The 20,145-nt window shown below is 38.1% G+C and overlaps 1 protein-coding gene across 18 annotated transcripts in view; it reads left to right on the forward strand.

Annotated features, from left to right (window-relative positions):
* Positions 1-20,145, forward strand: part of plekha7b (pleckstrin homology domain containing A7b) — a 125,428-nt gene that overhangs the window by 91,640 nt on the left and 13,643 nt on the right. For 10 of the 18 annotated variants that reach the window (XM_088611219.1, XM_088611224.1, XM_088611222.1 and 7 more), the window contains 16 exons: positions 208-669; positions 2,369-2,882; positions 4,835-4,918; positions 5,534-5,656; positions 6,937-6,990; positions 7,836-7,916; positions 10,446-10,514; positions 12,042-12,122; positions 12,844-12,993; positions 13,850-13,951; positions 15,914-16,025; positions 16,353-16,564; positions 16,942-17,133; positions 17,366-17,480; positions 17,713-17,804; positions 18,411-18,620. In XM_088611219.1, the coding sequence (XP_088467345.1) occupies positions 208-669; positions 2,369-2,882; positions 4,835-4,918; positions 5,534-5,656; positions 6,937-6,990; positions 7,836-7,916; positions 10,446-10,514; positions 12,042-12,122; positions 12,844-12,993; positions 13,850-13,951; positions 15,914-16,025; positions 16,353-16,564; positions 16,942-17,133; positions 17,366-17,480; positions 17,713-17,804; positions 18,411-18,620 (2,653 nt within the window). The remainder of the gene's footprint in view (positions 1-207; positions 670-2,368; positions 2,883-4,834; positions 4,919-5,533; positions 5,657-6,936; positions 6,991-7,835; positions 7,917-10,445; positions 10,515-12,041; positions 12,123-12,843; positions 12,994-13,849; positions 13,952-15,913; positions 16,026-16,352; positions 16,565-16,941; positions 17,134-17,365; positions 17,481-17,712; positions 17,805-18,410; positions 18,621-20,145) is intronic. The other 8 variants (XM_088611232.1, XM_088611237.1, XM_088611220.1 and 5 more) reach the window with 7 other exon arrangements.

Below are 20,145 nucleotides of genomic sequence, written 5' to 3' on the forward strand. Positions count from 1 at the left end.
AAAGGAAAATATCAAAAATATATTGATTGGAGTGAAACGTTTTCAGTGGGGAGGAATCTTGTTTATTGTTGGATTGAGATTGAAAGCACCTGGGATGAGCGACTGAGGTACTGACTAACTCGGAGACTGGACGTGACTGACAGTAGGCTTGCTCATGCGATGAGAACTGTAGGCCTGGTTTGACAAGCGATCCCTTGGTCATTACAGAGAAGGGGAAAGGTCAGAGCGACAGCCAGCACCCCAGACCAACCACGTCAACTCAAGCAAGAGCTTTCCCCAGCCAGAGGAGCAGCGCGGGTCGGAGAGGCCCGGGAGGCCCACCGATGAGACATTTGGTTTTGAAAAACGAGAGGAGATCCGCAAGGAGCGTGAGGACGAGGAGAGGTACGGTTTCCGCAAGGACACCCTGGAGGACAAGGGTAAGGTCCAGTCCCCAGCCACGGTGGGCGAGGTGGATGGCTTGTTACCTGAACCGGCCGGTTGTTCTCGTGCGCAGCCTGTCCAGAGGAACGGACTGGCCCCCGCTTCAGTAATGCCAGAGCAGAACGGCAACACTGTCTACAAGAGGGGCTTTGTCCCGCGGACAAACACAGAAAAGCAGGTTCAGAGAAAGACCAACCTCGCCCAGGTGGAGCACTGGGTGAAACTACAGAAAGGAGACCCCAAGAGGTTAGTGCATACTCCATACCTTTGCTTTCTTTTCAACATATAGCAAAGATAACCATTGATATTAACACTTTCTGACACTGTCAACCTCTGTCCTTTCTCAGTATTCTTGCACGCCGTTTCATCAGACTTCCTGGTCTCCTCTTGCCATTTTGTGGAATGTCCTCATCTTCATTGTTCCTTAGCTGTTGGTATCCTCCAATTCCTGCTCAATTTCTTCATCTTGTAATGATGCAATTATTGATTGGGGTTCTAGAAAGCCCAGAAACAAGAAAATAGAAAGCCTGATGGATTGTAATTTGAAACGTTCCTGGAGATCATGAACTGCTAAGTGCCTTGCTGAGCAATTAATTCTTGAGTGCACGCAAGAAGGTCTGCCACACGTCTGCCCTGATTTACTGCTGCTACTCTCCTTAGCCTTGATCACTTGAATTGGAGCTCTGTAGCAGGTTATTTTCAAGTGATTTGTTATTTGCAGTTTGTATGTGTCCAAACAATGAACATAACATACTGTATGTAAAGGATCTTTTAGTAAAAATATCCTGAAATTCTGAAAAGCACTAACGGAAACCTATTAAGCCAAAAATTCTGTGAAATAACTTTTAATATTCATTTTAATTTAATATAGATTGTCGTGCTATGCACAGAAAACAAGAAATATGTCTTATAAAGTAGCTCATTTAGGGGATTAATATTTAGTGCTGTAAAGGAGCAGTGGAATTTATTTACAGAAATTAATGAATGTATTGCATATGTTGATAAAATGTAATACTGTTAAATGTTAAGAAACAATACCCTCTAGTGGCAGTAAAATAGAGATACAAATTGAACACAACAAAGTGAAAAGCAGTAGTTCTCAAATCCTGGTACTAGGATTTGTCAGCGGTATTTGTTTGATACGTTTTAAGATTCTGTCAGATCTTAAACTGGGACTGTAAATTTCATTAACATTTTAATTGAGTCAAACGCCCTGAACAGAATTCCCTTTAGTAAATGTCTAGGCAGTTGTAGACCCACAAAAACAGAAAAATGTTAAACGTAACGAGCTAAGAAAAAATACAGACATTTTAAACATTTGTTGACCTTTTAAAACAAATTATTTGAAAATGTGTACATGAAGGCTCTACATTGTTTCTGTGTGACCATTTTTGCCCTACTGAGGAAGTAGGAAGAACTAGGAGCTTAGTTGAAACATTGCTCAGTTGAGTAAAGTTGAGTATTATGCTACTCATGGTCACGTCTTTATGTGGATCAGATCTCATTCCTCGGTTGTTTGAATTGGCCCGCTAACTTAATAAGCACAATCTCTGCTTCTTCTGTTAAGTGGTGTTATTTTAACAAAGTATCAGTAAGCCTCAGTATTCACAGGGTGTTCTGAGGAATGGTTTAGGTAAACGTGAAACTCTCATTTACAGACGTTGACCTGTGAGCTGCCGTCCCCGAGCAGGATGAGCCCCTGTGTTTGGGACCCAGATTTGAATTTCCTGTAGCTGGTGTCTGATAAAACGCTTTAGTAAAGCACTAAGCATTCATGTTTTACCACTTGCTCTTGGCCTAACTAAAAAAAAAGAAAGAAAGGAAAATGTAGTATAAATGATCAGCCGTTGCTACCCGGGGGTTTTCTGCTGGTTTAAGTCAGATAAAGCGTGAAACTCGAGGGCGCAGTGGGCTTACTGTTTTTACCCTTTTTCTTCCAATCCAGCCTCCCGGCCTCTGAGCAGACTCTGCCTCGGCGGACCCCTCCCGTCCAGCGCCACAGCGCCGGGGAGACCTATCAGACCCTGCCAAAGAGCTCCAGGCAGCCCCCAGGCAGCCCCCCGCCGGCCCCCCGCAACCTGCCCAGCGATTACAAGTACGCCCACGACCGGCTCAGTCACTTCCGGATGTCCACAGAGGAGCGCCTGGCCTCCAAGGAAGGCACGGTGTGGCAGCTGTTCGAGTGGCAGCAGAGGCAGCAGTTCAAGCACGGCAGCCCCACGGCTCCCATCTACCCGGACTCCGGGGCCCCCAGGATGACCCTGGAGGTGCCCCGCTCCATCTCGGTGCCGCCCTCGCCCTCCGACATCCCGCCGCCCGGGCCGCCCTCCAAGAGCCTGTCGCCCCGCAGGCCGCACACCCCTGCAGAGCGGGTGACGGTCAAGCCCCTCAACGAGAGGCCGACTGCGGAAATCCCCGCGTCGGTGTCCCCCCACAGGGTACGGTCCCACATCTCCAAGGTGAGTGCCGGGCCCCGCTGGGGTCATGGAGCGAAAGCATCTTTAAAAGTTGTTCACATAACCCTAATTTTGTTACCAATTGTCAGAACAAGTCGGTTTGAATAAATTCTGGAATTTTGTCCAGAAATTTGTATTAATCCCCTAAAACAGTCTATGCAGTTATGTACAGTATTGAAGAGCTTTGAATTCAAATTTAGACTTGTGCCCATACATCCAGTTTGGAGAAGGATATCCATTGTGTGTTTGTGAGTGTGGAGGATGTCTCAGAGGACTGGGAAAGCTGCAGGCCAGGTTTCTTGCTTTCTGTGTATCTGAGAACGAGAGAGCTTTTAAATCGACCTGTGTTCTACACGTTGTCAAGACAACACGTTGGTGATGATGGAACAGGTCATGACGTCTGTTAAGTGAATGATGCAACAGGGCTTAAATTGTTTTTTATTTGTTAAATTGACACTAAAATATCAGTAAAATTACTGAATTTAATAAAGATATTCACTTCTGTGAATCTCAAGTTAAATTAATCGGTAAAATAATTGGCTGTTTTAGAAGAAAATCCTTGTAATTAGTTATCCATTTTTACAATTTAAAGGCAAAGGAAATAGTATAAAGAAAAAAAAAATCTTTTTAACCGCATTAGGTAATGTTTGAATCATTTTCTGAGCCTGTAAAGGAAGGAAACCCTACTGCAAGCTAAACCAAAAAGACACGAAAGCTTTTAATATCCAGTTTTTTACAGGGGTCCATTAGTTTGCTGAAGGCAGCCATTGGTTCATTGACAAAATACAAAAGGTCAATGCCTGTGTTTATATGAAAAGGTAAATCTCAACAGTAGTTTTGAAGAAAATTAGTCTTTTTATAGATGCTATCAGCTGTCAAAACAAAACATTTTGGATGATAATATTTGTCTGGAATATACCTTCAGCCTTTTCAGTATTATGAAAGCTAGAGGGAGTTCTGAGTCAAAAAGATGGCTTAAGCATGTACAGTATCAGCTAAAAATGATCACTTTGGCTGAATAATTAGGAAAGCCTCCCATAAAATGAAACTGAAAATGTTTGAGAGAAGATACACAAGAGTTGTGTATCAAAGCCTTTGAAGCTTTTGCATTGGGAGGAACACTGAACCTGACAAATCACTTCCTTTCCTGTCATGCAGCTTGTGTAAAAAGCCCTTCACCGGTCAAGCCTTTATGGGTTTGAAAGGGGGTAGTTTGAAACTATGAAGGCCATTTTTGTGCTTGGAATGCCCTCCTCTCCTTTATCTTTGTGTGCTTATGTGCTGTTTCTTGTAATGTAGTTTCTTGCTTGTGATTTTCATATACCTCCATGGACTATCAATAAAGTGTAGGTTATTTGGAACTGATAAAATATGCCATGAGCAAGTATCCATCCCATAAGCAGCCCTTTTTAAATGTCAGCAACTGTCTTTCTTCTGATCTAAAATTTAAATAAATCTATTATGCAGCAAAAAATGCAGATATGGGAATAGATCTGATAGGCTCATGTTGCGTTTTTTGCTACTAGCAAACAAATGTTATTTTAAGAAAGCAAGTTTGGGATAATTTATGTGTAACTAATTAAATCTCTTGTTGTTTGTGTCCTTTAAGGCTTGGCAATAGTCCTGCTTTAGCAATTCCCTGTGTAAAGTAAAAATGTCAAATCAACAAAGCCTTTTGGCAATATAAAGCAGCAGAACAAATCTTCGCTAATCATCCTAAAAATAAGGGTGAGATAAATAAATAAACCCAGCGCAGTGGAGAAGTAAGGATTTTCTAATGAGGCTTTAAAATGTGGTCTCTAAACCTTAGAACTTTTTTTTTAATTATTTAACCTAAAAAATAACAAGATGCTTATTTTTAGGATATTGATTGTGTCACAGAAATATGAGATTTGTAATCAAACAGATGGCATGGCAGGATTCTGTGATCTGTTCTCATCTTTGTCATTTTATAGACAGCTCACGTTGAAAGACGCTCAATGCCACCGATGGGATATATAACTCATACAGTCAGCGCCCCAAGTTTGCATGGGAAAACGGTAAGAAATTAAGCAGTTAAGATTTAAGTGATTTTGCACTTTTTATTCACAGAATTGTTTTGTATTGGACTAACTTGTCAGTTTTGCTTATGTATACAAGGTGGTCTGAACGTTACCTCTGATCCTTTGCTACAATTTCCTCAGAAAGGCCCTGATATTACTCTTTAGAGCTGCAAACGAACATGGTGTCTTTTAAGTAGTTTTTAATTACTGTATGTTGAGACAGTTGATTGAGGGAGGAGGAAAACTGCTTTTGTGCCATTCCATTCCGAGGTACTGTGCATTCACGGCAGATCAATTTATAGAAGAGCAACCTTGGAGACTCGTGAGAGGTCAAAAAAAAGATGTGGCTTGCGCTGGAATTCACACAAGCGCTTCTCAGGTTAGGCACGCATCACCCTTAGCGAAGCAGCAGTGCGAACAAGCTCTCTGGCACCTCTGCTCTCAAGGTGTGACAGGAGGCGAGAGTGTGGTTCTCACCCTCCTCTCCCTCAGGGAAAGGCTGAGATGTACTGTAAGAGAAAGAGGGTGGATGTAAATGCCGAACAACAATCTCCCTGGGATGTAAATAAAATCTCCTTTCTGTGCTTCTCTGGCATCTTGAACTGGCTGCAGCTGGAGGAGCTGACGTTGCTCCTCATTCAGTTGAGGAGACACCAGGCTAAGATGGCCAGTGTGCGAAATGACACTATAGCCCAACTGCAGCAGCAGAATGGGCCAACAAAGTCAACTCTCCAGGTCAGGGCCTTGATTGACTCGTCTACTGTGACATCTGTGATGGCATCGTGATGTGGCTTGTTCCGTGCTCCTTGACTGTTCGTTAGACTGTGACTTGATTTTCGTACTATAGCATGGGCATAGCAACCATACTGTAGTTCATTTCCTTCTCCAGACTAGCTTATACTGTGGCTTTATTATATACACACCTGTATATAATTCATTGCACTGCCCTGTCCCTTTGCAATTTGCACTTGTACAGCTACTTTTTGTTTGCTTAAAACTGCTGAATCAAGCCTGCCGTCTTAAACCTCTTGAACTCTAATCTAATCAGTAAAGGAACAAGGCTTTTTCCTGCATCTCTGCAAATGCTGGTCTGAGTGAATTTAATACACTTTGCTGTGCATTGAAGTATTGGCTTTTTTGATTCTTTGATTACCTGTCTTCCAACAGAAGAATAACATATATCACAAAAGGTTTTAGGTGGTATGCAAACCTGAAAAGACAAATAATTGAGTAAAACGTATGTTAAATTATCTTTTTGAGTGACTTATACCTTTGTGATAGCTAGCTCCAAACACTACCTTGGCTTTTTGTTTGATTGTTTTGGACACGGCATCAATTGAATTGACCCTCAGTTCAATTGAGGGACTACTGTATATCACAGTCCTTCACAGATAGACACACTTCAGAATGTAATATACATGAGCCTGGATATCTCACTATTTAGCTACTGAGTGCAACCAGTCAATCTGTCAGTGCATGGCTGTATCACATTATGTCAGGAAAGCAGGTATTCTGTTTTGAGAGACACTCAAATGCTTTCACCTTGTAGGACTTTGTTTCGTAACTGGCACAAGTTATTGCTCAATATTTAAACCTTTTAATTTTTATAATAAATATAATAGTATTGGAAAACATTTCTTTTTAAATGAATATAATCTTCTTTTTGTCATTTAATGTGAAAAGAGTGGAATTAGTGAGTTTGACCCTTATTTTTCAAAAAACTTTAAATGTTTTTAAAGGTTTTCCAAATAGGCTTTTTTCTTGAATTATGAATTATGTAAATGCAATAATACTATTTATAATACAGAACAGTGCCGTCAATCTAAAAGCTCATCCAAAAGATGAGAAATCTAGCCTTCTTCACGACACACCCTGAATTAACGGTCTATAATATTTCAGGCTTTTTAATCCAACATTGATGACTTTTACAGTGAAATGAAGTAAAGCACTCTTAACACCCGTTTCTGCAGCTTTGTTTTCTTTGATTTGATTTGTTTCTTCACTCCTTACTTAAGGCTGATGATACTTACATGCAACTGAAGAAGGACCTGGAGTATCTAGACTTGAAGGTGGGACCTGGAGGACTCATGCCAGTCTCCTCTCATGCTCTTTTCATTTCTTCTTTTCACCCCTAGGCTCCAGCTATAGTGCCTTCACTCCTAACTCTCTCTCTCACACACACACACACTAACGCTGCTGCTGCTCAAGTAGGGAGGTTGAAGTCGACACAATTCTGTTTTAATTTTGAAGAAAGTTTCTCTCTTACAGTAACATATGGTGTAGTTAGAGCCTATGTTTCTGCATTTTCAAGTAGGATGTTATAGTATATATACTGTATGTAATGCTGTGTTCCAAGAGCACCTAAATGTGTGCAAATAATACTAGATCACATGTCAGAAAACAAAAAAACTGACACCAGTACAATTCTTTGCATACGTTGCTGAAAGGTGTTCAAGTTCAGGCACCACAGAAATTGGAATACCAGCATTTGTTTTGTCTTCTCATGTCACAACTTATTCAACAGAACGTGAATGCAATATGAGATTTTGAAACTGTAGTATAAATATCTTAAGTCATAAGTGTAAACACAGAAATTCTTCACCCATTTTACAAAATACTATTAGTTGTTAGTTATTATTTAACCTGATTTTTAAAGTCCTTTCATTGATTTTTGAAAATGAGATACCTTTGGAAAGTGTAAAGGTGGCCCTCTGGTGGTTAATGTGCTTAACTGCTCCAGAACTAATTATTAAAAACTCGTTTTTGGATTTGTCACATAATTTCTATAAGAAAAATACTGTTCTCAATATCCTGAACTGCCTGTTGTGAAATTGAAGAGAATTACAATACTTTGTGTGCTTTTCTAGTGGACATTTTTGTTATAACTAGATGTTTCTATTTTTGTTTGGAACAGATAAAAAATATTGAACCGTTGATCCTCATGGTTCACAATGTGTTACAAAACTCTTCACAAGGTTTACGATCCAGTTTAAACGTAAGGATGTCTGCATAAAAAGTGTGACCATTTCATTGCTTTCTTGAAACTTTTGCACATACTTTTCTTGTCCATACCTGTCTAAGGTCAGCCCATATTTCAGAACAGTTACATAGCTGTGGATACAACCTTGTTGTTCGCTATTGTATGTGCTTAACACTGTGGTGATGTTCAAACGTGTGGCAGTGATGTTCTTCTTTTATTATTATTTTTAATCTTTGAGGATGTTCCATTGTGCATGTGCTTTATAATCAAAATATAGGCCTTTTTGTTTGCAGGTAATGATGTTTTTAAAAAATTAAACAATTTTCAACTCAATGGCAAGTCTCCATTAAATATCCAAGAGTAAAACACGGATGTATGCCCTGAATAGTTTATTTTGAACCTGTTGTTGATGCAGAAAAACTGGAATTCTTCACAAAATATTTTGTAATAACCCAAAATAAAGCTCTTAATTTGCTTAAGGTGTTTGAAGAAGACGGAGCGAGTGGGTTTTCTCCAGAGACTGTTGAATGTGTTAATTACTTTATCAGAAGGTTTCTGGCTATTGTGTGGAGACTTGAACACTCTAAGGCTCTAATGCAGACGTGACTGTAGCTGTTACAGAAATATTTAGTGATATTTGGCCTCTTTGTGAGTGATCACAAAATTCCTACGTGCTTTTTGCACAGGAGAATCTGCTAAAGCTTTTAGAAAATAAAGCTTTTTTTTCTTGTTGGCTTTTGCTTGATTTTGTGTATTGCATACCTTTTTAACATTCCCGGCAAACTCATAGCTAATATGTTTTCAGTGCAACCATTCTTAAATGGCGATGGCAAGCAGATTGATTTCAAAATGTTTTTTTTACAATAACTTCCAGTTGGATGCAAAAGTTTGGGCACCCCTGGCCAAATTACATGTTTTGTTGATTTTCTGAGTGAAAAGAAGTTAACACAACCTCTACAGCGAACAAACTTAAACATGACATATTTCTGCTAATTATAATGCACAGTTACTTTTTATTTGCTGAATTTAACAGATTGAAAAAAATAAAATGGTAAATATGGCAGTGCAAAAGTTTGGGCACCTGATCAGTCAGTAACGCCCCTTTTGGCAGAAATCTCAGCTTCCGAACTTTTCTCGTAGCCAGCTAACAGTCTTTTTGTTCTTGCTTTAGGAATTTTTTCCCACTTTTCCGTGCGAAACACTTCTAGTTCAGGGATATTCTTAGAATAGTCTTGCATGCACTGCATGTTTGAGATCTACCCACAGATTTTCAATAATATTCAAGTCTGGAGACTTTGAAGGCCATTCCAAAACCTTAATCTTTCATTTCTTTAAGTAGTTCATGGCTGATTTTGAAGTATGTTTTGAATCATTGTCTTGTTGTAATATCTAACCTCTTTTCAGCTTCAGTTTCTTCACTGACTGTGGGACATTAGCTTCCAGGATTTGTTGTTACAGTACATAGTAGAATCCATTCTTCCTCTACCCGCACAATATTTCCTGTGCCACATAACCCCAAAGCATAATAGATCCACCCCCGTGCTTAACAGTTGGCAAGGTGTTCTTCAAATGTTTCTCCTTTTTTTTTTACAAATGTACCTTTGGTGATTGTAACCAAAGAGTTCAATTTTTACTTCATCAGACCACACCCTTTTATTCCAAAATGCCTCTGGCTTATCTAAGTGTTGTGTGTTCAGATGTTGACTTTTGTCATGAGATCGCAGGTAAGGTTTCCTTCTGATGATTCTTCCATGCAGATCATGTTTGTGCAAGCAACGCTGCACAGTGGACCAGTGCACCACTACTCCTGTGCCAGCTAAACCTTCCTGCAGGTCCTTTGCAGTGATTTGGGTGTTTTGCTTTGCATTCCTGACCAGTCTACGAGCAGTTCTGAGATTTTTCTTGGTTTTCCAGATCTTGTCTTGACTTCAACAGTTCCCAGTAACTTCCATTTCTTAATGGCATTTTGGACAGTGGAAATTGCAAGCAGGAAGCATTAAGATATCTTTTTATAGCCTTCCCCTTCTTTGTAAGAGTCAATTATCTTTATTTTCTGATCCTCAGTCATCTGCTTAGAGAAGCCCATAGTTGTTGAGTGTAAGCACAACACCCTGAGAGGTTTGAAGAGTCAGAGAATTTATTAAGCTCTGGAATTGTCGTCACCTGACTTAGATTAAGGCCTAACGAGTCAATTAAGTTCTGAGACCTTACAAAAAAAATAACACTAGTGGATCAACTGGAAACTTTTGCACGTCACACTTACTGTTTTATTTTTTTCACTCTGTTAAATTTAGCAAATAAATACTAACTTTGTATTAATATTTGCAGAAATATGTCAAGTTTGTTTGTTCGCTGCAGAGGTTGTTAACTTCTTTTCACTTAGAAAATCAACAGAACTTTGGGGTGCCTAAACCTTTGCATATTCGTTTGCATAAAACTGTATACATTTTTGTGACTTCATGCTGTTTTTCTTTTGGGTGCTACAGGATAACAAAGAAAAATCAACCAAATAACTTTGAGCACTTGTACTTTTGGCTTCTCCAGGTGTCGGGTCGTGATAGTCTCAAAGAAAGATCCGCAAAACCTGTTAAAATAGCCGAAAGTGATGTTGATGTAAGTATAAAAACGCCTTCCATTTAGTCTAAAACTGATTTTATTTTTAAGTGCACTTTTGGCCTGTAAGCATTAAAAATTGAATCCAGTAATTGATAGTACCTCTTAATTTCATTATTTGACCTACAGTAAGTAAAGCAAGTGTCATTTGGAGGCAACGATTCAGCTAGCAGTAAATGCTTGTTCTCAAAATATGATGAATTAAAATCTTTGTCAGTTTCAGTTAATAACACCACAGAAAGAGCACATAATATACAGCAATACACTGGAAATATTTTCTTTCCCCATTTTATTCCCCACAAATTGACTACAATTGATAGCATGATAAAGCCAGCAAGATACATGGATAAACTGCTGTTTTATTCTTTTTCTTTAAGGAAAGACTTGCTTCAATAGGAAGGAGTCTGAACTATAATATAAGGGGAAGGGAAAATAATGCAGTATCTGAAAAATAAGGGAGGATCTAACAGTCACACAGAAGAGCAGAAGATTGAGAGGATATTGACCAGTGCTTGTATTTCAAGTTTTCAATTTAAAGAGAAAAAAACATGCAATGGGATTTATTTTTTGAGCTGTTCAATTTTTCAGTTTGATCTTTGTAATCCTTATTTTTGTTTTTTTTTATTTTCAAAGATAAATAAGTTGGAAGTCCTAGCTTTTCATCGTAATATTGTTTCATTTTAACATTTTATAAGAACCTTCTTGTATTAGTCTACATAATAAATTATTTACATAATAAACACAATAATACACTGTATTTTTTATAAAACTGGCATGGATATTTAAGGGAATATTGGTTTTAAAGAAAGTGGAAAAATTCATAAGAGATGTACTATTGTAAATAGTATAGTATATTGCTTTATATAGTGATTCAAATGTGTTTCTCTTCATTTAAAACTTTGGTATCTTTGTCAGAAATCTACATGTATAACATTATGTAAATGACAGTGGTTCTAGCTGTGAAGACATCTAAAAATCAACTATCCAATCCATATATTTATTGTCATATATGGAGTTAAACACCTGTGTGAATATATGTGTAATCTTTGCTTGCTATGAAGAAATCAGGATACAATAAACTTTGACAGTTATCACTGGTATTATATTAAAGTGAAGTTAACATTTTTTTTCAAATGAAGAGTAAGAATATTTTGTTTGCTACTTAATATCTACTGGTTTTATAGGGATTGCTTTTAATGACACTATATTGAATATCTGCAATAAGAATATACATCCAGGAATGTCACAATATCATTAATAATCAACTAAGAAAGTAATGTTTTAGTGAATGGAATACTAGTCCTTGAAAGCTAAAGGATATTCAATTTTTTGTCCCAATTGATATCTATATTGCTTAAATGAGTATAGTTAAATTGTTCCAGGCCTTTAGAAATTGGTGAATTAAAGGCTACAGTACCTAAAAAACCTGCAGGTAACCCCAAGTATATAATTGCATTAACTGTGTACTGTATAAACTACAAGGTTGTGTAGGTGTTGCTAACTCTGTCATCACTGTTTCATTTTCAGGTAAAGTTAAGCAGGTTGTGTGAACAGGACAAAATTCTTCAAGAGCTGGAAACCAAGATCCGAACTCTGAAGGAAGATAAGGTAAGTACTGTGTTAATTACTGGATTGACTCACTATTGTTTTGATTAGATGTAATTTTGACAAAGAACATCATGTAGTTAATACCCAGTCTTCTTACATGTAAACTAAAATGAAGAGTCTTTTTGTTGGCAATAAAAGGGTTTTATGAAACACTCCTTTTATTAATTTTGGTATTGGAATACTGTACATATAATTTTTTAATTACTTTGAATAAGGTCTTACATTGTAACCTTAGAATCTACAGTAAGTTCTTTGAATGATATTGTCCAGAATCCATGTTTACTAGTGTTTTTAAAACTCACTACAATAACCTAGACAATGAAGAGATGTACAATATTGTTGCACCACGTGTAGTAACAATACTTTAGCAACTGTCCTATGGTCATTTCCTTGAGTGTTGAATGTATTAATGGACACCATGAATCAAAGGGCTAATGTCATTAATCCAAAATTCAAGTTGTGAAAGATTACTGTGATCCAAATCAAGTTGTTCTTTGTCATAATTTATGTTCTGCTCCAATGACTCCACATGCTTGTCCTCTTCCGAGGAGGGGAGAGATGTGGGAGAGTTTTCAGTGACCCTAATAAAATTCTCTTGAGTTTTTTTTTTCCGATGTGTGAATGGTTTATGGTATATGAAAGGACTCCGTTTCTTTCGTTCATATTCTTACATAACAAATAATAGGTGATTTGACAGATCATGTTCACGCCTCCTTCGCAGGATAAGCTGGAATCGGTGCTAGATGTGTCCCACACACAGATGGAGCACTACAGAGACCAACCCGCTCATGCAGAAAAGATTGCCTACCAGCAAAGGCTACTGCAAGAAGATGTGGTTCACATCAGGGCTGAGATCTCCAGGCTGTCGACGGTGAGCTCCAAAGAGCTTAAATCCACCTCATCTTGCTGGTGATTTACCAACAGGAAGAAAACCAGTCTCCGGGCTGAAGGACAGAGTATAATTTCTCAGTTTCTGATTTCTGAATGCCTAGTGTTAGATACCACAATAAATTAGTATATGTACAGTATGTAAATATACAGTATAGTTAATACAGGGAACAGTGGTTGCACTTCCCACTTCCATGAAATATTTGCTATTTCAGTCTAGTTGTTTTTCCTTAAAGACGTTTTAAGACTTTGTTCATTTGTTGCACCAAATACACATCGTGGGGAAAAAATCAGGAGAATCTGTGAGTGGATGGTGTAGGTCTTCACTATTTGCCTGCATCTGGGGTGACCTTCAAAAAAGGAAGAGGGACTGTCTTCTGGAAATCCTGGTGTGGTCAACAAACTAGCATCTGCAGAAATAATGTACCTGTAAATACACAGAAATGTATCCATGGAAATGTCATCCAAGTATTTTAATATTAATTTTTCCTGAGCATGTCAACAAAATTGCTGATGTAAAAACAAAATTCAATACAGCCTAACACTAGTCCACATTTTCTATAATAGCTGAACCATTTTTACATTTCTCAAAGACTTTTTGAGGTGCATACTTGACGTGGAACTGCTGTTTTCCAGTTACCATTTACGTTAAGCAGTAACTATTAACTAACAGTCATGATATTTACTATTGTCAGTGAGAGCCATGAGGTGTATTTAAAAGACGCAACTCCAGCTGCTTTATTTTTACAATGTGTTTGGGTTGCTGTGAAATAGCTTCTGAGCCCCCTTTTCTTTCCCCTGTTACATTTACATTTTACATTTGCTGGTCTATCCGATAGGAAATGGAAAATTCCTGGAATGAGTACGAAAGGCTTGAACTGGATTTAAAGCAGCTCAGAGACGGTCTGCAGGAACAAATTAGCAGAAGTGTTCTAGTCCAGGTGAGCAATTTTGAAACATTGTAGCCCTCCTAGGTTGCACGTACAGTAAACCAGTTTAGGAACTATTGCATCTTGATCGGTTTCTTGTTGTGTAACTTGCTCTGCAATGCATGTCACTATTTTGTTTCCAAGTCTTTGGTTTAATAATCTAAAATGTAACATTTTCATAGCGTGACACTTTAATTAGTTTAGATAATTTTTCTGCCCCTAATTATCTGTAGAGAAGGGTAATGTTATTTTAATAAAGCTTGGATAAAATGTCTTCCTACCAGTCAATCACAGTGCAACCTGGAATGATTCAAAGCTCTTGAAGCATCATGGTGTGAATGATGAAAAAAATCAGCATGACTTTTTTCTCCCTGTAGTGACGGTGTTTGATTTACTATCCCTCAGCACAGCATGGGGAGAAGTGGGCGTTCATTTAATAGAAACAGACTATCTTTTTTATTTCTTCCATTTCTAGACTTTCTGCTTTCATTTTTCCTCTTAATCTAACCTTGTGCAAAAAAGAATTTAATCCTGCATCTTCTTTTCTACAGTCAATGGAAATGATGCTGTGCATTTTCATGGCTTTGTCTTCATATAACTGTTTCTCATTCTTCTAAAATGTTGAACCTGATGTTGAGCACTTGGTGCTTCAGCGCTGAACGAAGGGTTGAATTTTATCTCTATTCTGCTTTTTTCCCTGACTTTGGAATCTGCAAACCACAAATGAGAATCTGTTACAAATTTAAAAAAACTACATCTGGACTATGCTTATTTATCAGTGAAAACACAACCACTACTCCAAATAATCAGTAATATAATCAGGAAAGATTATTTTAATAAATCCAAATTTAGGGTCAGAGTTGGCTTTACTCTCAAATTAGACCTCCAGGAACATTTGAGATATTCCCATGCCTTTAAATGTTTTAATTCTGAGTGCTATTTTAATTTTGTTTTATTGTAGTACAGTATTGCAAATACAGCTGTATTTTTCACCAGCAGTAATTTCTCCTTAAAATCGCCAATCTGAAACGGAACTCAATGTATAGCAGAAGAAAATAATACAGTGAAAATGCATAATAGCTCCAGATGAAATAAATGTATTTTTAGGAACATTACCAGATCTGGAAAGAGTTTTGCTTAAATAAACCCAGACTTAGTTTTAGGATTAATTTTCTTTTCAAATCAGACCTTTAATTGTTTCACATTATTTTCAAGGTTTTTAAGAAGGTTTTGATACTTAGTGTTGAATGTAGATGAATATTATACATACCGTATATAGTATACTGTGCCTATTAGTAGTATTTTCTCCAGTCAATAATCTGATCTATAACTCAAACATCATGGAAACAAATCCACACAGAACCCATGTTTCATAGAGATAGAATTAGTTTTATTCTTCACTTTACTTTACTCCCAGACCATTAAAGAAGGTTAATAATGTAGTGCTGTTTTCACATTCTTATTCTAATTTTTAGATTTAGTGTTTTAATAAAGTGAAATCCCATGGTTCATCACTGTGTAACTGTATTGTCTTTGCCTTGAATGTATTGCTTTTGTTTCACTTTTCACTTACTGTGTCTATAATTAATTTCAGTATTCCAGCACAATTGCTGTTTTATTATGGTTGTATTATGATCATCTGCATACTCATAAACCTGTCTCAAGTCATTGAACAGAAGTAGTGAATTTTCCCAAGGACTTTATCTTGGAGATCAAGGCTCATGAGTTTTAGCATGTTGTCTTATTAAACTACTTATACCTTCTCTTTTCAAAGGAGTAAATTAATTTTAAATGAAGAAAACCTTTACGTACACATGCAACTACATCACTAAATCAGCTATTTGTTAAAGCAAAAGGCATGTGTCACAATGAGCGTGATAAGGTCTGTCTGCACTAGGAGTCCCAAATGGATAATCTGCAAATTCTCAGATCATGTTCAATTTTTTTGGGAACATTTATATTTATCCTTTAAAGCAGGAGAAAGCCCAAACGAAAAAAGATATGTGGCGGATCGAGGATGTCATGGCTGGACTAAGCTCCAATAAAGCAAACTACAAAGTTACCATTGCTTCTATGAAATATCCAGGTGAGGAGAATTTATATTCCCTTGTCCTCTTTATTTTTTTAATCCTTTAAGTGTAAGAATACACATTAGGTAAGGGCCTCGCATAATGCCATCTTAGTTGAAAACCCTCTTAAGTGCTGAGGAAAACAAAATAAATTCTTTGTCGTGTCCATAGCATTCGTAAAGAAGCATCATCTCATAAATCATTTTTAACAACAGAGATCTGGATAACATTTTGATGACCAAATTTAATCATCAAAGATCATCTTTTTCGTTGATTAATCAGTAAGAACGGAAGCAAGATTGGCATTTTTGGACCTGTCCCTGCAAGTTCTTTGTCTTCTGCAGAGAGGAAAGTTGTGCCTTCAGTGTCCTTGTCCTCAGTGCCTTCTCTGCCCCTCGGTGTCTCCACGCTGGAGAGAGTGCCAGTTCCCACCCGCAGCCCACAGCTGAGCCCTGTCCAGCCTGCCCCAGAGACCAGGGCGCCCCACCATTCACAGCTGTACAGCCAACAGTTCCTGCAGCAGCCCCACTCATCGGGCAAGTCTGTGCCAAAGCAGGTGAGCGATGGCTCTAGAGTGCTGGCTTATGTGTTTTAGTGGGTAAGAAGTCTTGAGAAGTCTTCAAGCCACATTATTAAGAAATAGGAAAACCGCTGGATAATAAATGAGTGCTCCAGAACTAATCGACAACACATGAATATTCGAGGGAGTTGTGAAAAATGTGCTTGAGAATTTAATCCTTTTAAAGGAAAACTGCACACCTCTGTCAAGGCAATAAGGGCTTCTTTTAGGGATTGTGTAGCACTCTTCAAATTGCATTCCCTTTTAGTTTTGTCATGAACGGAGAAGAGTTGCAGCTTTTCAAGCGGAAGGGCTGTTTCTGGTGCTTCCCCATATGAGGGTGATTTTTGGGAGCATTGCGTTTGTTTTTCCAGGTGGAGGATGAGGCTCCTCCCAGACCACCCTTGCCCCAGCTGTATAGTCCTGATGACCAACCGCCTGCTGTCCCGCCACTTCCGAAGGAAGCATCGGTCATCAGACACACGTCCGTCCGCGGTCTCAAACGCCAGTCTGACGAGAGAAAGAGGGACAGAGAAATTGGCCAATATGTTAATGGTGATTATAAGGTGTGTGTCCTTTCTCACAATGCAAACTTTTTTTCCTAAAGTTTGACATTTTGTCTCATATTAATTGTTCAAGCTTTTGATTTCTTTAATGTAGGGAGAGATGCAAGTAGCTTCGAAGCAGCATGATTAAGGCAGGCACCACAAAAGTAGAATTTAAGGGAGCTGGAACAATTTTAAAGGTGTAAATGAGTTTTATTGACTGGAGCATTTCACTTTCCCTCCACTGTGTCAGAGTGTGGAGCTGCGATCGTACATGAGCGAGCCTGAACTTTTCAGCGGAGGAAGTAGCTACAGTCAGATGAGTGCTCAGGATCCTGACAGCAGATACCAGACTTTACCAAGTAGAGGTAGGAGGAACCTTCATTTCTTACTGTATAAATTATATTGTTATGCTGGTAGATTTAATGAACTAGTACTATATGCACAATTAATAGTTACAGGAAATAATGATGAGACTGTTTTTTAGTGTTTAGTGTGTGGCAAAGAAAAATCATCTCAGATCCCAGGGTTATTAGGTTTTATGTGAATGTGAAGAAGCAGTATTGAGTATGGACAGTGACTTTATTACTCTTGCTTTAGGACTAGCAGGCTCCACCTCCAGACTGAACCAGTCCACAAGCATTTCCTCCTATGTTACCCTTAGAAGAGGAGTTTCTCCATCTGGTTTAAAGGTATGTCTGTTTCTGCCCTGCAAGAACAGTGCAACTTGAAGAATGAGAAATTTACAACAGGCTTCACCTTTGATAGAAGAAGCAAAAGGATCTGATCTGAGCAAAGAGGACATCCTACCTTATTTTAATATAAAAAAACAAAGACCCTTCATTAGATTTCTTTCGTTCCAGAAACATGTAGTTGCATCTCAGAGTTATAGTCTTTGTCATTGTGCTTTGTATACAAAAGCAAAAGTAATCAAACTAGGATCTTAAGTCAAGAACATTTTAAATTTGCTAAGGTTTAATTATTAGTGCATAAAGGAAATAGTATATAGTCATATGCAGCAATAACAAACACCATTTTAACCCATTTGAAACCTTAAAATCTTTTAATGTAAGATTCACATCATGTTACGTACCATGAGACACTGAGGGGGAAGAAAATTGAACTTGTGAATTAATTATTGCTTCAATGTTGCCATGGGCCCTGAAAAGCAGCCCCTGTTTTTACACTGTATATTAATGAAAAATGTAAACATGTGAATTTACCAGGGGCTCTTTGAAACTTTTTCCTTGTTGTTTTTCTGTTGTTGTTGTTGTTGCTAATTTCTGCTCCACTCACAGTCCTTGCAGGAAAGACCAAAGAGTGCCTTAGAGCGCCTGTACTCTGGGGAGCATCAGAAAGGCCGAATGAGCGCGGAGGAGCAGCTCGAACGCATGAAGAGACACCAGAAGGCGCTGGTGCGGGAGCGCAAGAGGACTCTGAGTCAGGGAGAGCGAGCGGCCATGTCATCCGGCTCCACCTCCAGACCCGTCTCTGCAGACGTGGGCTCAGTACGTTAGAATGTCCTGCCAAAAACGAAACGCATTGTACTTAACAGCTGGGGCATTTAACATCTGTCAGTATTTTCTTACTTATAGTCATGAGGAACTCAACTGTGGTCTGAAGAGATAATATATTAATACTGTATTAATAGTTGTACTATAATCGGTTACAATAGCACAAGTGCATTAATAATTTAAAAGACTATAGAGATAGATAGCAAGTACTGCAGGTAAGTTGGTTTGTGAAGTGTGGTGACTGCAGAGATGGGAGTGGAGTCTGTCTGGAGGGAGATGGATAAGGAGTTATTCCTAAAACTGAGGAGGATTTTGAATGTACTGTGTTATAACAGTAGAAAGAAGCCCTTTTTGAACTTACTTTCAAGTACAGAGAAAAAATGTACATTATGTACATTACTATTTAAAACCGCACTAAAATATTTTGATGCGTTTGCATAATTTGTATCTTTTATATATTTGCTATGTTGTGCAAAATAATTTTAATAAGTGGTTTTACTTCAAATTCAAAGTTCAATTTAAAAGAATAAATGTGCTGTCAGATTCAGACCTCACTAGATGCAGGTAAGCCATGCTTCTAAAAGAAAGGCATGCTACACAATTCTCAGTTACTAATAATGGTTTACAACAGTTTTTCAAAATTCACTTCTTCAAATTTCAGATTATTTTCTTATGGGGTTTTTTGGCTCTTCAAGGGATTTTATAAAAACGGCAGTGTTAATATGACTTACATTTTAATTTATCCATAAACACATTTTAGTTCTGTTTATCCTGTGACTTCTGAATCCTGTACAGTGGTTAAACATGTATTTTTTATATAGTATGTAATTCGGCTTTCAATGATGCATGTATCTGGAAGGCCTCCATAAGGCTCAGTTTTTAAGGCTAAGATCTCCAGCACTGTCTAGTGTGGGATCTGGTGACGAGTGAAAGAAAGATGAAGTACTCTGAAGTGCTAATCTCTCTCTGCCACTAACACATTCCTGCTGCAAGGAGTTGCCTACTTCCTCTGTGCTGTTCATTGTAAAGGATGATTTCTCTTTTCTGCTGTAACATCAAGGTTTTATCATGCACCCCTCCTGTACCTAAGCCATTGCACAAGCTCTCACACTTATAGCAGTGTATCGGTCATCTTCCCCCAGGCTTTCTAATATTGAATCCATAATAATGGCATCTAACTGGTTTCCCTCTCACCCAGGCATCATTGTGTTTCTTTAAGCTACTGAAAGATGCATAAAATGTAGTCCTGCACACCCTTTTACTCCATAAGTTTGTTTTAGCATAGTCATTCCAGTAACAACATCACTTTTCCATGGCTAGCCCTCCTGCTTTTCCTAGAAAAACAGGAGTCCGATTTGACTGTATGATATGACATACAGTGAATGGACATATGCTAACTTCCATGCTTTTACAAACGTCTGCCATGAAAATGACATGTATATCATTGCTTTTTTGTGTTTTGCCTTCATTTTTAGAAACCTTTTTCTACGTAAATTATACTGTAACTTCTGACCCTGTA

The sequence above is a fragment of the Lepisosteus platostomus genome, chromosome 18, assembly GCF_059453375.1.
Source record: "Lepisosteus platostomus isolate fLepPlt1 chromosome 18, fLepPlt1.hap1, whole genome shotgun sequence".
NCBI classification, from domain to species: domain Eukaryota; kingdom Metazoa; phylum Chordata; class Actinopteri; order Semionotiformes; family Lepisosteidae; genus Lepisosteus; species Lepisosteus platostomus.